This window comes from Sporobolomyces salmoneus (genome assembly GCF_050403485.1).
Source record: "Sporobolomyces salmoneus JCM6883 DNA, S_salmoneus_JCM6883_v1_ctg13, whole genome shotgun sequence".
Lineage (NCBI taxonomy): Eukaryota > Fungi > Basidiomycota > Microbotryomycetes > Sporidiobolales > Sporidiobolaceae > Sporobolomyces > Sporobolomyces salmoneus.
The window spans coordinates 18,871-36,437 of record NW_027481150.1 but is presented as its reverse complement, the minus strand read 5'-3'; the positions used below and the strand labels follow the sequence as shown (position 1 = coordinate 36,437).

Sequence of the window (17,567 nt, the reverse complement as noted above, 5' to 3'; positions counted from 1 at the left end):
CGCGTCAGAGTTGAGATGTCAAGGAGGAAAGAGTTCCGAGAGTTTTGTTTCTCTCTTCCTTTCGCTACTCTCGCTTGCAAAGCATTCGACTCGATTACAACAAAGCCAAGTGTATCGCGCAGCCTGCACTCGCCAGCCGTTTCTAGTCTCTCTCTGTGCCCCCGATCCGACTTTCTTTCCCCCGCTTCATCTCCTTTCTCCCCCTCCGCAATCTCCTTCGATCAGCTCCGTTTGATGCCTCCTCGCAAACGCGTCAGAGGCGTCAGCTCTTCCCTCTCGCCGGTATCCGACGTCAAACCGAATATCTCCTCTCCTTCCCCGCCAACGTCATCCTCGTCCTCTCCCTTCTCTCGACCCTCAGATCCGGTCTACTACTCGTACAAGATTGGAAGAGGAGAACAGCTCGTACTCACTTTTGAGCCATATAAGTCATGGCTCCTGCCTTTGTGGAGATTCAAGACTGTCCCGATCGCGAAAGAAAGCTCGGAGAAATTGTGGGCGAAGTTTAGAGCGTCCGGCGATGAGGAAGACTTTGTCGGAATGGATATGACAAGGAAATTCATTCAGATGGTACGTAATGTCATCGGTCTTAAGCAGGCGATCGAAGGCACTGAAACTTACGGCCCTTGTTTTCTCGTTTCTCCAGGGAATGACTCGAGCCGGGCGGTACGCAAATCGAGCAGGTGGCAAGAAGTACGGGAAAGACGGTGAACTATTGCCAAAGACGACGAACCATAAAGGAGCCGAAGAGAAAGCAGAAGCGAGCGCCATCTTTCGAGAGATGTGGGAGAAATGCAAAATCGACGAGAAATACCTCGAGCTCCGAAAGGTGTGGGAAGCCGACAAGAAGAAATGGACGAAAGAACATCCAGACGAGGTCATCGATCTAGAGATGACAAAGAAGGATTCGAAGAAAGTGAAGAAGGAGGAACAAGAGGAGGAAGACGTGAAACCGAAACGAAGGAAACGGAGCTAGTGCTTCAGTAGGACTCGTTGCGCGGCACGAGAGAAGGCTCTCGAATACTCGAAGCAGACTGGGCTGGATCTCGAGAGTCGACGAGACAGCGTTGTTTTGTAAGTACAATCGACAAGAGACTGATTCTATTATGACACAACATGTAATCCTTCGACGAGGGGAGAACCCGCTTCTATGAAACGCTATGATATCCGTAAAGAGAGACAGGGAAGGTGAAAGAAAGATACAAGGACCTCCTATCAAGCTGCGTAACCGGGTCCAGGGAAGAGATCTCGACCGTGATCTAGGCGGTCGTGATTGAGGATACCTTCGATCCTAGCCTTGACTGCTGACAAGAGAGTGGCCGATTCTCGGTCGTAACAGAAGTCGTTGTCGGGGATCGCCGTCATTCTGTAACGGAATTCAGGTCAGCATGAAAAGACTCAATCAAGAGGTTCATATGAGATGAAAGAGTGCTTACCGAGCGTGCCAGGCGAAAGGACCATGTAAGCCAGAAGGAAGAGCCGAGCCCGAGGGGTATCTTCCACGTTCGCAAGGCATGAAGACTTGACCCGTCCAAGCCATGCCATCGACCAGTTGCATTCCGATGCGTCCAACTCCGCAGCCGCGTGTGCTACAGAGTTTATGTACACCTCTGGTAAGAAGCACGGATGAACGAAGGTGGAGTGTCAGCTACGAAATCGCGGGAAACCGGAATTCAAAAAACTTGAGGTTGCGAAGATATCTCGTCACTCACTCGTTATACAGCCAATAGAATCGAGCTATGCAATGGAACCAATCTTAATTAGTCGTTGTGAAGAAAGGCAGGAACGAGAGAAAGAAGAGAGCGACTCACAGCCCATATCAAGTTCAGGATAAAGTTCTTTCATTTTCGACTCGTTGTATGGCATTTGACACGCTAGCGAGAGTACACGTTCCCCGATGCCAGACCACGAAGGACCGTAGAGAAGGAAGTTGTTGCTGGCAGAGAGGAAAACAAAAGAAAGTCAGTGAACTCTTCTTCGATAGGATGAGCTCAACATTCACGCACTTGAGTGTTTCGTCGTGGGCACCAATAACAGGTCCAGCCCGGATGATGGGAGTGAAATCTCGAAGAGGAACACTGTCGGCATCGAGCCAAATTCCTCCGAATTTCGAGAGCAGGAGAAGTCGAATGAGATCGCTACGTGTTTGAATCGGCAGACCGATCTCGTTTCGATAATCGGCGTCCATCCACTCCTTCATTCCTTCCAAACACGTCCCTTGGGCAAGTGAGTCGTCCCATCGTCGGAACGAAATCACATTCCGGTAAGGCGAGGTGGGTCCCGTGTATTTGTCGGCGAACTCGGGCGAAGGCCCATCGCCTTCGAACCACCAGATGAGGGAACTCGTTTCAAAGGGTTGAGTAGCGAGCCAGGCGTCAATCGTGAGACCGTGCGAACCAGGTCTCCAATTTCCAGCCCAGAAAAGATGAGTCTATCGAGACGATTCAATCAGTAAGACCAGTCCTGCAGAGAGTAGAGAGCTTCATGACTTACAATGAGACCTGAATCGGGAACAGGGAAGACCGGACATCCAGATTCGATAATTCGCTCTTCGAGGTCCGCGAGGAAAGACGAGTTGTGGTTCACCTCTCCTCCTCCCGAGAATCTTCTCACGCAGTCGAGATCTTTGATCGGAATGTCCCACGCTGCAGGTTTGATGCCTTGAGGTGCGAAGAACCGTTTGACGTCGTTTTTGATGCTTCGCTCGGAGGGAGGGATGAAAGAAACGAGAGAGCTGAGGAGAAGGATAACACCGAGAGCTGCAGCGAACTTTGTAGTCGTAGGTTGGTAGGGGGAAGGAGGTGAATTACGAGCTTCGTGCGAGTTGAGCTCTGTTTTCGGGGTCGAAGGGGTATCGGCATCGTCGGATGTCGAAAGCTCGACGTACGTGCCCGAGGGGCGATGTACGTCGTCGTCGTCGTTATCTTTGTACCAGTTGTAAGCCCACGTCGCGATCTAAGACGAGCAATCGATTTAGTCATGAAGTCCCAAAGGATTGAAGATGGAGAAGAGCCCTCACAGTCAAAACTCCGATTCCAAATGTCGTCCTGAAATCGAGACCATCGGTGAGAGGGAATAGAAGGTGTTGCAAGACGAAGACGGTTGTGATGCAGAGGGAAGCTCCGACGAGTTTGACGAGGTTATCCCTTTGACGAAGAATGAGAGCGACGACGAGTCCGGTTGCGGCAGTGACAGATGCGACGAGGAAGAAGGCGGGGAGAGAAGCGAGAGTCGACTGGGAATCGAGGACGACTCGAGAATTGGCGGCAATCGCAGCGAGTCCCGTGAAGACTGCTCCCCATAAGTAGAGGTAAAATTGAGCCTGCCAGAACTCGACCTTCTCCTTCAACATCAACTCTGTCCATACACTCGAACAAGCCGATACTGCTCCAACTGTTAACCCGATCAGAGGTCCACTGAGGAGATCTCCAACTCGAATATTCGCCCTTTGCTCTCCGTCCCAAAGTTGCTCAGGACATCCCGCCAACACCATTCCACCTGTCAAGACTGCGAGTGACATCCACATGGCTTGACTATTGCGAGGCCGAACGACGAAATGGTGAAGAATCGCAGTGAAGGGAAGCTGAGAAGCGAAAGTTCTAATTAGTTTGCACTCGACAACAACTCTTTTCGCCGCTCTCGATATTGGTTGAGACTCACCTTTGAGAGTACAGAGACCTGTAGTAGAGCCGGAGTGGTGAAATGAAGGGCTTCGAGGAAGAGAACGTTGTTGAATCCATAAAGAAGAGCGGGAACGGCGAAACGAAGGTAGGGCTTGAATGAGGAGAAGAAGGATCGTCTGGTGTCATGCTGAGGTGGTGGTAACAAGAACCGATCTGCCAGCGAGCCTCTCGACGAAGAGAGTACACCTCCGATTGCAACCATCAACTTGAGTGCCTCGGCTCTGTTTCGCGCGAGCGTGAGTTGGTATTCTGCGCGGTGTAAAGGTGTAGAAACTCACGTAAAGGTGATCGCTGATGGGGACAGCACAGCGCCGGAACGCATCACCGCAAAGACGATCAATGAACGACTCGTGTCGACTACCGTATACAGGGTCAAGAGGGACGCGGTAGCCATGTTGACTGTGCCACCTGGTGTCGGTCGTACTGAAGAGTGCTGCTGAGGGAGGAAAAGTGGATTTGACTTTGCGCTTTTCGGAAAAGCGCAAGTCTTCACGTCGCTTCGCGGGGGTTCCGGAATCCACAGGTTACTGTAGCTTGATCGAACGCACTTTGGCGCACGTACGAATAAGATCTTCACAACGACGGCGGTTTCGCAAAGGGACGTGAGCAGAACCTGTCGAGAGCAAAAAGTTTCGAAGTGCTTCTTGTGGTCAAATTTTTGCAATTGTCGAGACTCTCTACGCCAATCAACCCTGCTCGCTCCTGAGCTCGCCTCCGTAGAACTTCCGAGACTTCAGCCCGTCCAGATCCCTCGACCGCCCTTTGACCCTTCGCTCGAACTTTCCACCTTCCTTCGCTTGGACTGTCCCGGTCGGCTTTGAGCGCTTTTCGAGAGATCCGCAGCCAACACCGGTGGCTTCATTGACAGGTTGCTGTAGGCGTGACATCAGCAGTGCTGGAGATACTGATAACGAAGTAAGCGCTTCGCTTGAACAGACGATATCACCTTTCTCGACTCGTGACATTCCATCTCAGCTCCTGATCATCTCCAACCAATGCAAGCGGATGCTTACCTTCTCTCCTGTAGATGACCGCACTAGCCTTCCGAGCGCTCGAGCCGTTCGGCGCCTCTTCCAAAACTCCCTCGACTTCGATTTTCCACGAAGAACAGCGACTTTGATAGGAATAGGTGAGGTGGACGATAGCCTCTGGTGCGGATGCGGTTCGTATGTGTCGAGTGCCGCCCTAATGGTAGGAACCTGCTGTTCCGACGAGGGGGCGAGGGAAGTCCAACTAGTCGTCGCTTGAAAGTTTCGAGCCCGGTTGATCCTCTTCGCTGAATCTCCTTGTCAGCTACTTACTCCCTCCTCGGTCCTTTACTCCACGACAGACGGAAGTGGGCGAGACCAGCCGCAGGACTCGACTCGGGATTGGTCCGGGTTCTGTGCCGCTGTCCATAACTTGTTGCTTTTGAAGCGTTGCCGCTCGAAAGTGACAGTGAAATCCTCTGCGGACAGGTCCAGACAGCGGCGGCTCCACTCTTGTGGATGCTGAAAGAGGGAGGAAGAGAGTTCTAGACGATTGAGTCGGATTCGGATCAGAGATCGAGGGTTGGACCAGCTGGTGACTTCTGCTGATGAAGATATTGGATCGCTGTATCTGCAAGAGTCCAGGACTGATCTTTCGGCGGTCGAGTGAAGGGTACGAGATCAAGCGGGAGATCTCTCTTTCAGCTCTCTTCTTCCTCCCCCTCATTCGCATATCAAACCTTCTACAGCCATGTAAGCTAGTGCTCTTCGTTGCTTGCCACTCATCATAGTTGTCCAGCCGAACTATAGCTGATTGACTTTTCATCTTTCATCATTCTTTTCCCATCTCTCTCGACTCCGACATTCGATCGCTTTCCGCATACCGGTACTACAGGGTCAAAGTTCAAGAAGTTCACGACGACGATGCCTGGTCATCTGCCTCTTCCGATATCGATGATGCCGCTTCCGACATCTCTGATTCCGAATTACAACTCACTCCCTTCGACCCTGATCAAGAAACCTTCGCCGAGAGGTTCTACGCCCTCAAGGACATGGTCTCTCCCTCGACCCGTGCCGCCGTGAGTGACGCTGCCGATTCGACCCTTGCATGGACAAAATGGACGGCGAACAAAGTTGGAAACGCGGCGTGGATCGTTACGACGAGTGCTCTCCTCGTTGGTCTACCGTTATTGTTGAGTATCGAAGGTGAAGGAGCGCTCGTGCAGCAAGAGAAGGAATACCTCGCCCAGGTTTGTCTTTTTGTTTTCTGTTTCTTTATCGCAATTATCTTGCTGACCACTCTTACCACTCTTCGTTCATAGCCTGGAGCTGCGCAAGCTTTCGGAGCTCCTCCTGCGCCAGGACAACAACCCGCCGCTGCTGCTGTTCCCCAAGGTTTCTAAACAACCTTGCTCTCTTATTTTCCATACTTTGTACAAATTCCCTTGCACCTCTCCTCATCTGCCAACTCTGTTTTCTCCTCCTTGTGAAAGCAAACTATCGCTCATCTGCACTCTGACCGCGACGCTCGCGAGCGAACACCGCGGAGACCGAGTGAGAATTAGCAAATCATGGCCTCGGTCATGTTCACAGTTTCTTTCTTCGCTTTCATTCTCCCTTCCGGCATACGATAGTGGCAAAGTACGATAGTAGGAGTCGCCTCAAAGGTGTCGCTCTCAGCCAGTCGATCCAGTCCGCGTCTTCCCTCTCTCCACTTTCGGTTCAGCGAGATCAACCTTCCACAAGTCGACCGAGCGTTGTAGGGCAGTCACTGGGCATTGAGGATCTTCGTGAGTACTCTGTGCTAGCAGAGCTATTCTCTCGGCGACTAACGAGGATGTGAATGAGACAGTCCTCGACCTTTCGCGAACGAGGATCTCTCGTCGGCGTCCAGGTGATGGCGATGGTCTACTCGTTGATTGAGTGTTCGGCATCTTGGGCCAAATACGCCTTGATCGTGTACCTCTTCCTCAACCTGTTCCTTCGATTCCTCCTCCCGCTCTTCCTCCCTTTCTCCACCAGTATCGGTCACCTCTCGCCAACCGCTCTACACGACATCTCGGTCTCATGGAGAGGACTGCAGCTCAAGGTGAGAAGGATGGGGTTCTCGTTGAGAGGGGGAGGAGGAAGAGGAACCGCTTGGTGGGTGTTTTATGGCGAAGGGGTCAAACTGTCGATTCCAAGGGCGGCATTACTCGAACTACTGTCCAACTTGAATCCTACCGCATCCAGCGACTCGAAAGAGAAAGGACGACCCGGCTCCGATCCTTGCGCGACCTCTCTACCTCCCTCTCAACCTTCTCCCTCTCGCCGAATCTTCCTCCCTTTCCTCGTTCGCCGACTGCTCCACGTAATCTCGGTGCGAATCAACGTCACAGTAGACGTAGAGGAGGTCGGAGTGGTTGAAGGAACGCTCAAACTCGGAGGTCATTACAAGAAACCTCATCTCAGGGTTCCGATCGTTGGCACGCCTCGACGAGAAGACAAACTCAGAGTATGGGCCAGCGTCGAGAATCTGAGGTTGACGGAAGCGTTGAGGGGATTGGATCAGAAGGAACATAAGAAACTGTTACCGGCAGTAGAATTGAGGGAGAAAATCACGTTCAGTCTGTCGGGACCGGTTGGGTATGAAGAGTGGAAGACGTTGAAACCTCGAGAAGGGAGTATCAGGGCATCTATGGAACGAGAACAGGAGAAGGATAGGATTCTGGGTAGAATGAAGAGATCACGGCCAGAAGAGGGAGAGCAAAAAGGATTAGTCGTGCGGATTCACCAGATCAAGGGAATTCTGAGGAACGTCGAGGAACTACACTCCGAGATACAGCAAGTTCGACAGCAGTCCAAACCCCAGCCTGGATCCTCCTCTCCTTCTCCCCCTTCTTCGCAACCTCCTCCGTCTCAGAAACCTTCACCACTCATCTACTTCGATTCCTTCTCGATCACGCTTCCAGACATCATCTTCTCGTTACACTACACGACTCCGATCTCGGTCATGGCGTCTTCTTCACCCTCAGTCAATCAATCTTTACCTCAAACGATCGCTTTTGCCGCGATTCTGTCTGGAATCAAGGGAAATCTCAAGCTTAAGGCGAAGTCAGAGGGAGAATCGACAAGGGATGCTCATAAAGCGTATCTTGGCCGCGGGAGATTGTGCGAAGTCATAGGGTCGATTGGTTGGGATGAGTTGGAGGGCAGAATCGACGTCGACGGGAAAGAAGGTTCGTTCAGATTCACTCTCTCCTCGGAGGAGTTTGACTGTTAAGAGCTGACTCGTAACTGTCCATCTGGTTCCGTAGAGGACATCGCCAGCCCGACGGCGAAGACTCTTTCGATCGGTCGTTCGGAAATTTCTCTCACCTCGACTTGGCTTCCATTCCCTCCTTCCTCCTCTACGCCAACTTGCGACAAAGTCGTCTCTCAGTACACAAAGAAGCCTCGTCATACCCTTCCAACTCCGAGCAACTACAACGATTCGACAATCATCGTCGAAATGTCGCTCGGCGAAGTTCGAGGTCAAACGACCTTCGAGGATCTCGATGCCGCAGTCCGAATCTTTAACGCTCGGCCGAGAACTCCATCCCGCTCTGCGCCCTCGACGCCCCAATCTCAAACTGACTTCCCGTCTCGAAAAGACAACAAATCTTTCAACAAATTCCCCGATCTTCCTCGTTTCGTCACGTCGTGCACCGTTGCGTCTCTCGAAGTACGACTCGTAGCCCCCACCGACAACACCTCGAGTGCCGATCGACCTCACCCAGGTCCGCCCCCGTCTTCGTTCTATCCAAAAGGAAAACGTCCTCATCCTCCCTACGATGGCCATCACCCGTTCGGTCGTCGTCCTTCGAAACCGTCTGGTGATGAGAGTCACGATTCCTTCTTCGTCCCTTGGTCGGCTCCCGAAATCCTCTCGATCGAAGTCCCGAGAATAGTTTTCACGAGTGAGGGAGAATGGATCGACAGGAGTGTCAAGAGGAGCGCGGCAGACAGGTTGAAAGCGAAAAGGTTGGAACGAGAAGCGAGGAAACATCCGGAGAAGAAGGTACAGGCGGACAGATCGGGAAGAGGTGATGAGACGGAGACTGAGAGTCGAAAGAGAGAGTCTCGCGTGAGTTTTTTGCTGAGACATTTTTGTCGCCGAATATGAGCTCACCTTCCCTCCCCGATGTCACAGAGTCATGAATCACCATCGCATCGGAAAGAGAAAGATTCGGGCGCACGAAACCAGAGCAGAGTATGTTATCTCACGCTTCATCGAACTTCTCGCAGCTTGACGGCTAAACTCCGATTGATACTCACAGAGCCACGAGACGAGTCATGAGCGAACATCATTTCGAAAGATGGGACCGCCGAACCTCGCCGTTGATCTCGTATGTTCAGTTTTCTTGAGGCTGAACGACGCTTGACGCGACGCTAAGCTGATTCGACCTGTTCGCTCAATTAGGAGACCTACTCGTTGGAGTACAAGATCAACTCGCTAATACTCGTCGACACGGTCTCGATTCAGATTCTCGCTCTCGAAAACCTCTCAAACGAAGACTCGAGTTCTGATATCGGCACATCTTCCGAATTGATCCGCCTCGAAGTCGCCAAACTAGGACCTGTAGAATTGTCGTCGAAAGTGACTATCCTCGGCTACGATTCGATCGACGAATCGAAGAATCGCTACGTTCCCTACCTCGATCTCTCGACAAATCGAGGCGACCACAGCTTGCTACTTCAAAGACTTCAAGTCGAATTGTGGCGACCAGTCGTTCTCAGCTGCATTCACGATATCCTCAGCTCGTTCGCGAGTGCAGCAGAAACCTCGTCACGTCGTCGCTATCGAGCCGATTCTGTCGCTTCCGCCTCCTCCATCGACTCTTCAGCCGACTCCTCGCCTCCCCTGCGACCACTCGTAGACCTCCTCCCGTCAAACCAGTCAATTCACTTCGCGATCGCTTCGACACGACTCAAACTCGGAGGCGTCGATCCGAAGCCGAAACTTCGCGCCTGTCGAGGACTTCTGGTTCAATCGGGACCTTTACACGTCGAGTACCTTCTACAAAGAGCTCACGAACCGGGAACGGCGATGAACGATGTCAATCGCAGCAAGCTCGAACTCCGGCCAGACTTCCGAAGCGACACTAACGCGATGGCGACGGCGGGAAATCAGGCCGGCAAGGACGACGGTCGACAAGCTTTCCTTAACCTCTGCGCCTCCGAGTTCGTCATCGACCCCCTCGTCGAAGCTCGTCCTGCAGGATCCTCGAAGGAAGGTTCGAAGAACACGGCAGAAAGTAGCGAGGATCGACACGAGGGCAGAAGGAGGAGGAGTAGCAGAACGGTTGATCCCGAACTAGTAGGTCGAGCCGAGGTTGATGGTCGACGGATTCCGAAGAAGCGCAGGCACGGTCGACACGAGCAGATTGGGAACGACGACAGCATCGTAGTCGTGCCTCGCCTCGATCTCCACGTACGAATTCACAAGGCAGCTTTCAACGATCAGGCTACCGATGCTGGAGACTCGCTCGACGAGATTATCATCCGTCTCAACGCTCCCGAAATCTCGCTTCGAATCGAACTCTTCAGCATCTACCTCGCTCTCCTGACCTTCTCCTCCCTGCGTTGGATTCGCCCGACTATCCGCCTTTCGACCTCAGATCCTGCGCCACCTTCCGTCCACAAGAAACGCCCGAAACCGCTGATCAATTTCACCGCCGACATTCGCTCCCTCCACGTCCGACCGACTCTCCCTCACGAAACTCATCTCTTCATCACCTTTCGAAACCTCGTCTGCCGATTTACGAAAACGAATGGATTCATCGCTCAATGGGACTTGGGTCTTCTCGCCGGAAAAAGTCGAGTCTATCGAGGGAAGTGGGAAGACATCATTCGGCTTCAGTCAACGACGATCTCAGTACGAGAACAAGCAAACAATTCGGGACATCAACCCATCGTCGTCGGTATCGAAACGAAATCTGCTCGACTTCGCATCCCTTATCGCTACGCCTTCAATCAAATCATCGACAACGCCGCGAGTCTCTTCAAAGCGACGAAACAACTCGTTCATGAACACGTCAAAGGTCGGTGGGACATCATCATCGAACCGACGAACGAGGAGGCGAAACGTTTACCAGAGATCAACCTCAACATTGGCGTCTTCGCGATCGAATTCGACGACGATCCACTCGAAAGGAAACTCAACATGATTTGGAGGGTTGGATACGAGGAACAGAAAGCTCGACTAGGCAGGGAGAAGGCTTTCGAGGTCAAGGCTGAAGCGGTCAAGAAAACGGAGAACGAGCGTCGCGATGGTTACGAATCGAGCGATGGTGAAGGAGGAGGAGGAGGAGCTCGGAATGGAACTCTGGACGAAAAGGGAGACGATCAACGCCGACCCAAAATCACTGGTCAACACACGATCAAGATCGAAGACGCGCGACAAGTTCTCCATGGATTCAACGCGACTCAGTGGATCCAGAGGATGAACAACGCTTCGGCGGAACAAGCTCGTCGCGAAGAGAAACTCTCGAAACGGCTGTTCGGCGTCGAATCCGACTTCTGGGTTCCGATCGATCTCCTCCCTCGCAGTAAAGCTGCTCCTCTCGGACGCGCAACTTTCCATTCGATGCGACTCGCAATCACGCGGGCATCTTTCGGAGACGAAGGAGTACGAGATTACCTCCACGACGTCGGAAAGGGACTACCTCGAAATACGAACTTCAGTCTCCTCGTTCCGATTCACCTCTCTTGGCAGTTCGACGAAGCTCGATTCACTCTTCGCGACTATCCACTCCCGCTTCTCCACATCCCTCGCAACCACCGAGACAACAGCGCCGCCTGGGACTTCCAAACCGATTTCGTCGTCGCTGAAGAACTCGGAGGTCCCGAATCCGTTCGAAGGGTCAAATGTGCCGTGATTCCGCCTCGATTCTACTCTCAAAGTCACAAAGGGTTCATGATGACGGTTCCTCGTTCCGCGATGCCGGTCAAGACCTACTCAGCTCCGATGATCAAGATTCGAAGCGGAGAACCAACGAGAATCGGATGGGGAAACTCGGTTCAACCTGCGATTCAAGACGTAGCTCGAGTGCTCGAATCGATGACGAAGAACTCTCCCGACCCTTCAGACCGTATCGGCTTCTGGGACAAGATTCGACTCGCGATCCATTGGAGGGTCGCCATCGATTTCCTCGGCGACAAGGCAGCCGTCATCTTTCACCTCAAAGGTTCTCGAGATCCTCACGGTCTCAGCGGATTCGGAGCCGGTTTCGCAAAGGCGTGGGCTGGACACGTCAAGTTCCGAATTGGGTACGACAATCCCGATCACGAGTTCTTTCAAATCACGAGTCGAACCTACATTCTAGGAATTCCCAATCTCCGCGAATACCTGGATTCCGCCGCGACTGGTACAGCTCGAGAGACGTTCGAAGGAGCCGACGGATCAATCTACGGACTCGACAGCGATGACGGTACCGCTGAAGACGATCAAGACGCCGCTTCGGACGACATGAGCGCTTTCGCCGAACCCGAACTCGAACAAGCGTATTGGATCAAGACTTGTGCGAAGTGTTCAGGAGGAGTGAGGTGGGGAATGGGACTCCGGTTCGAACGAGCGTGTCGAGAAGGGTCGTGTGAAAACGACGCCTGCAAAGATCGTCCGATTTTCGAACGCAAGTGTCGAATCTTCGACTTCATTCCTCATTGGGAGGTTCACACGAAGACGCCGAAGACGGCTCCTCGAGACCCTAACGACGAAGTAAGCTGTTCTCGTTCTCTTCCCTCGGGAGCCTCCAACGCTGATTCTCTCTTTACGATTACTCCAGCTCATCGACTCGTTCGCCGGTTTCCGATCCGACCATCTCCACTTCTCGATCTCGATGACTTCACCTGCGACACTTCCAATGCCTAGTCGTGACGATCCTCGCGAGGTCGACCCCGAAGAAGTCGAACCGTCGATCGAGGCAGTTGGCGATCAAGGTCACAACAGCTTCCACTTCACTCCTCAAGCTATCGCTCACTTCCGACGTTGGTGGTCCCTCTTCGACGGCACAATGTCTCTCCCGATCCGTCATGGGCCCGTCTTTCCTTCGACCGGGGCGCCTTCGAAGAAATTCGGCAAACACTGCGCGACGATCAAGTATCGCTTCAGTATCGCTCCTCTCTACATCTCTCACACCTACGCTCAAGAGTCATGGTCAGAATGGCGTCGCGGAGAGACTTCAGCCGTCGGACTCAAAGCCAAGATTGGAAGATTCAACGTCGACCTTCACCAGCGAGAACAAGAGACCGTCACTCGTCGAGATTCTGAGACCGAGCCGAAGATTGTTCGACACAAAGCTTTCTACATGGCTGAAGTTGACCTCGATTCGGTCGACCTCCGAGTCATCACGGCGCTCTTCCAAGAAGACGAGAAAGCTTCGATTCCGATCCCTGACGAAGAGCAAGACGAATCAAACGTCGAACCACCTCCAGTCGAAACCTTCGAGGGAACTCCTCAAGATGCAGAATGGTACGACAACAACGACTTTCACGATTCTGGTCACGTTTTCCAAGACGTCGATCCGAAGATTCGGGTCTTCCCTTTCCTCGTCTCCCCTCGCTTCACCTACTTCCGACATGTCGAAGCCGCTCCAGCTCAAGATTCTGGAGATCAGCCGACGACAGCGACATCACCGCGATCCCATCAGCACGAGCATCAGAATGGACCCGTCAAACCGACGACCAAATTCGGAACCGAAGCATCTCACGTTTGCCTCATGGGTCGAGCTACAGGTCAGTAACTCACCTTGTCCGCATCCGACAGCAGTCTGACCACAATCTTGAACCTGTTCCGTGCAGATACCGTTCAAGTTCAAATCCGAGAAGCAGGCATCCGACTCGTCGAACTTCGCTCTGAGGTGAGTCGAGATTATGATCCTGCCTCAACTTACCTCTGATCTGATCGGTGACTCTCTGTGCGACCAGCTCTCCGCCGTCACCGACTCGTCTCGCAAGAAGGAACTTGAAAATCGCATCGAAGTTGTCGAACGAATTATCGAACGCCTCGAGAAGTTCTACCGAGACGGCCACGACGAAAAGATTGACAACTTCCCTGATCCGTCCACCTGCAGCGGGAGCGCCTCGACACAACCGCCCAGGAGGAGACAACGCAGCACTTCGCCGTCGAGGGAGGAGGAGGACGAAGAGGACAACGCTCGTCTACCGCATCTCAAAGACTCTCTGTACCGAGAATGGAGAGATTGGACGAATCGCTACGTCGTACACAATCCAAAGATTCAAATCTCGAACGACGTCCGCGATCTTCTCCTCAAGTACTACTATTCCTCTCGAGATCGCAAAGCTTTCGTCTACCACATCTCGGCTGCTGCGATCAAGTTCATTCGAGACCTCGACAGTCAGGACGAGAAGGGACGTCCTCAGCATGGACGAACGAAATCATCGCAGATCAAGAGAGATTATGAACAAGCCGAGGCGGCGAAGAACCGACTGCTGGACGATCTCGCGAGTGGAGGCAAAGATACGAACGTCAAGGTCGATCTCGACAAGGACTCGACCGCAGGCGACTCGCTCAATCTTGATCCCGACAGCTCAGCGGACGACCTGCCCGAAGACTTCGAGTCGAACGCTAGTCATCTCTGCATGTTCATCAACCCTCAAATCTCCCTACACTCCGACGCTGATCCGAACTCGACTCTCATCTTGACCGCCCTGCGAGTCAACTTCAAGACGTTCCAAATCGTCGACACTCGAGTTCCAGACGACCCAATCAACTACGAAGTCCTCCATCAGAACTTTGCGACGCTCGACGGCCTCCAGGCATTCTACCCTCATCGACATCGAGAGCCTCCCCACGGTCGAGCAGAAGCGATTTTCGTCCCGATAGAGACCCAACTCGAACCGGACGTCGATTCCGCATCTCTCGAACGAGTTGTCGCACCGACTTCTTTACGACTCCGCTACGACAAGTTCAACCACCTCCTCATTCACGGTGATCACAAACTCGGATCGAAAGGATTCACGTCGTTCGTGGATCGTATCAACGCCGAAGGAGACAAGTTTGTGATCACGGCAAAGGCAGAAGTTTACGTCGCCATCTTCAACATTCTCTTCCGTCTTCTCCTTCAGTCCGACCAACAGCGACAAGTCCGAAACGCCAAGGTCAAAGCTCTCGCCTTCACTCACGACTTCTCGGATCGAACGACGGTACTTCGCTGCGTCGGTGAGCGACAAGATCAAATCCGGCAACTCATCCCCGAAATCCTCGAATATCAGCTCCATCTCGACGAGATCGACGACCATGAGAGGAGGAACTTGTTCGCTCTTCGCGCTCAACTCGCTCAACTTAGCGAGGAGATTTCGCTATTCGTCGAGGGTCTCTCGCTCGCGCAAGAAACGAACGGACCCAAGACATCGAGCAAACGACCCGGACTTCAACTTCGAGGACGAGCGACCGAACTCACTTGGACGATGCTTCGACCGAACAGCTCACCTTTCGTCAAAGCTTCTGTTGTCGGAGTCGATTTCACGTGGACCTCGAAGGACGACGGATCGACCACGAATCGTCTCATCATCGGTGATCTCGAAGCGCTCAACCCAGCTCCCGACGCCCTCTTCTCCGAGATCATCAAGAAAGCGAATCTTCCTGCGTCGGAACCCCAAGCAGAGCTCGCGCAAGCCAACATCTTCGCCGTCGCGGTATGGGATTCGCTCGCGCCCGTCGGAGGAATCGCCGTCGTCGAACGTTTCTTGCTCAAACTTCACCCAGTCGCACTCCAGCTCGAACACCGTGTTGGAAGGGAGATCCTGGATTACCTCTTCTCGGAACGAATCAAGCATCGCAAGGAAGAATCTTCTACCGAAGTCGATCAATCTCGTCACCGTTCGCCGAAACCAAAGGAATCGATCAAGTCTGCCTACCTCGTTTCGAATCAATCAGTCGATTCACTCGGTTCGAGTTCTCGACGCAGCAACGAACACCTCAACTCGCCGACGGGTAGCGTCTATCAGAGTAATTCTGCGTCGAACATGTCGATCAGGAGTGTCGAGAATCGCCTACGAAAATCAGTCTCGACCGAAGTCATGTCTGCGAGCGGTCAAGAAGAAGGGCTCGACGCTGACGAGATGAAGTATCGGGCCGCGACTTTCCGAGCTTTCCTCAACATCGAGATATCCGAAACCGTACTTCGTCTGACCTATCGAGTAAGTCTCATCGATCCCTTCAATCTGACCTTCGAGCGATTCGCTGACATGAGTTCCTCCCTCAGAGCGAAGAGGAAGATCACAGCATGATTCCGAACGTCTACAACGTTACCTGTCGAACGCCCATGATCGAATTCAGTTCGAAAACAACGTCTTTCGCTGGTCTTGTCGAAGATGTCAAGCGTCGTGCGGCTTTCTCCGATACTGCCGTCTCTTCGAGACCCTGGCACTGACGCTATTTTACTCCCCTTTAGAAATGATCAAGAGTCTGTGGTCGCAGAAAGGGTTTGTCGACCGACCCGCTTTCACCGATCATGCTGCGAAATGAACTGACTTTCCCTTCCGTTTCGATAGGAAATTGATCGGTCAGATCTTATCTCGAGCTCACCGAACGCTACCCCTACAAGAACAAAGGTCCGCCGTATCGACCAAAGTCAAGTCGAAGTTACGCTACCCTCTTCGTCTGAGACGAAAACACAAACAAATCGAAAATTCGCCCCTTCCTTCGTCTTCCTCCCAGTACCCTCAGACTTCGTCCTCGATGCTTCACCTCACCACCTCTTCCGATTCATCGGCTTCGTCGTCGGCGTCTTCGAGTGTTCGAGACGACTTAGCCGAAGCGGTAAACTTGCTCGATCCCTCCGCCGAATTCACCACCGAACCCGAGGAGAGCTCCTCGAACGGTCACAACGTCGGTTCCGACGAACGTGCCGCGAATCGTGGAGAGGATGAGTCTCCGAGAAGTCCTCGCTCACAGAAATCCGTTCCTTTGAAAGCAGTGAGTCTTTTATCTCCCGTTCATTCGATGCCAAGGACTCGCTCACTCTGCCTCTTCCTTTCTCAGACGTCTTCGAACTCGTCGACTCATCGATCACCGAGCTCACCTGCTCGCTCAGCTCAAGCTCGTTCATCTTCAGCGAACGAAGCTCCTCCTCGACGCGAACTCTCTTTCCCGTTCCATCACCGTCCTTTCAGGGATCCTCCCGCTATGTCTGAAGACAAAAAACGTGAACTACTTCTCGGTTCCTTCTCTGCCAAATAGAGAAAGTAGATAATACTTTTAAGTCTGAATTCCTTTTTGTTCTATGCCTATTGTTGTTTCCCTTGTAGCTTGTTGCACTACGATTTACATGTGAATAGATTGATCCTAGACGGTCTTCCTGTGGACAAGATGAGGAGATATGATCGAGAGAGAGGATCGTCTGTCATCGCTATGGGAGAATGCTTCTTCGCAAGTCTTCGCAATAGGGTACCCTTGATGAGGCGGCAAGACAGACTGACGGCGACGAGGTCTCGCTATGGTAGGGCAAGCGCTCGATGCAGCGACGGCATAAAGAAGGAACAACGCTCGGGCTGTTTTCCCTCTCTGACGTTTCCTCATTCTCCCTCGCTGCATCAGTCTTCGGGCCTCTATTCACGTCCGCATGCAAGACATCAGGAAAGCTGCTGTTCCCACCCTGCAAGACCACCGTGCGAGCCCTGGAAGCTGGGAGCAAGTTGTCCGAGCTGAAAACTCGAAATAGGAACGAGCAGTTTGAGACTCTTTCCTCGCCCGCAGCCCAGTCACTGTTTGACATTCGACCGACCATCTCGCAATCTCGCAATACTCTCTGTCAAAGAATGACAAGCTAATGTTATCCAGGGTCTCATTTACGACCAAAAAAATAAAGGTAAGTAGAATATTTGCGAGCGGAGTTATTACGACATAAACAGGGAGCGTAGTAGGGACACCAGT

The 17,567-nt window shown here is 52.6% G+C and overlaps 4 protein-coding genes across 4 annotated transcripts; 3 read left to right on the top strand and 1 right to left on the bottom strand.

The window, feature by feature from the left end:
- Positions 1–234: 234 nt before the first annotated feature.
- JCM6883_000153 (uncharacterized protein) lies at positions 235–976 on the top strand (the record flags this gene model as incomplete). Its single annotated transcript, XM_076630883.1, has 2 exons — positions 235–570; positions 647–976. The coding sequence occupies 2 exons, from the start codon at positions 235–237 to the stop codon at positions 974–976; spliced, it is 666 nt and encodes a 221-aa protein (XP_076489023.1).
- Positions 977–1,215: 239 nt separating this feature from the next.
- JCM6883_000152 (uncharacterized protein) lies at positions 1,216–4,077 on the bottom strand (the record flags this gene model as incomplete). The annotated part of the gene is made up of 9 exons (XM_076630882.1): positions 1,216–1,366; positions 1,437–1,589; positions 1,713–1,737; positions 1,812–1,936; positions 2,007–2,431; positions 2,494–2,955; positions 3,020–3,583; positions 3,661–3,904; positions 3,962–4,077. 9 exons carry the CDS (start codon positions 4,075–4,077, stop codon positions 1,216–1,218), a joined length of 2,265 nt encoding a protein of 754 aa, XP_076489022.1.
- Positions 4,078–4,840: 763 nt separating this feature from the next.
- TOM22 (Tom22p) lies at positions 4,841–6,054 on the top strand (the record flags this gene model as incomplete). The annotated part of the gene is made up of 3 exons (XM_076630881.1): positions 4,841–4,845; positions 5,547–5,901; positions 5,974–6,054. 3 exons carry the CDS (start codon positions 4,841–4,843, stop codon positions 6,052–6,054), a joined length of 441 nt encoding a protein of 146 aa, XP_076489021.1.
- A 494-nt stretch (positions 6,055–6,548) lies between these two features.
- JCM6883_000150 (uncharacterized protein) lies at positions 6,549–16,874 on the top strand (the record flags this gene model as incomplete). Its single annotated transcript, XM_076630880.1, has 12 exons — positions 6,549–7,869; positions 7,948–8,756; positions 8,823–8,882; positions 8,950–9,018; positions 9,093–12,389; positions 12,457–13,405; positions 13,472–13,530; positions 13,598–15,832; positions 15,898–16,018; positions 16,087–16,117; positions 16,187–16,610; positions 16,677–16,874. 12 exons carry the CDS (start codon positions 6,549–6,551, stop codon positions 16,872–16,874), a joined length of 9,573 nt encoding a protein of 3,190 aa, XP_076489020.1.
- Between the last annotated feature and the right edge of the window lie 693 nt (positions 16,875–17,567).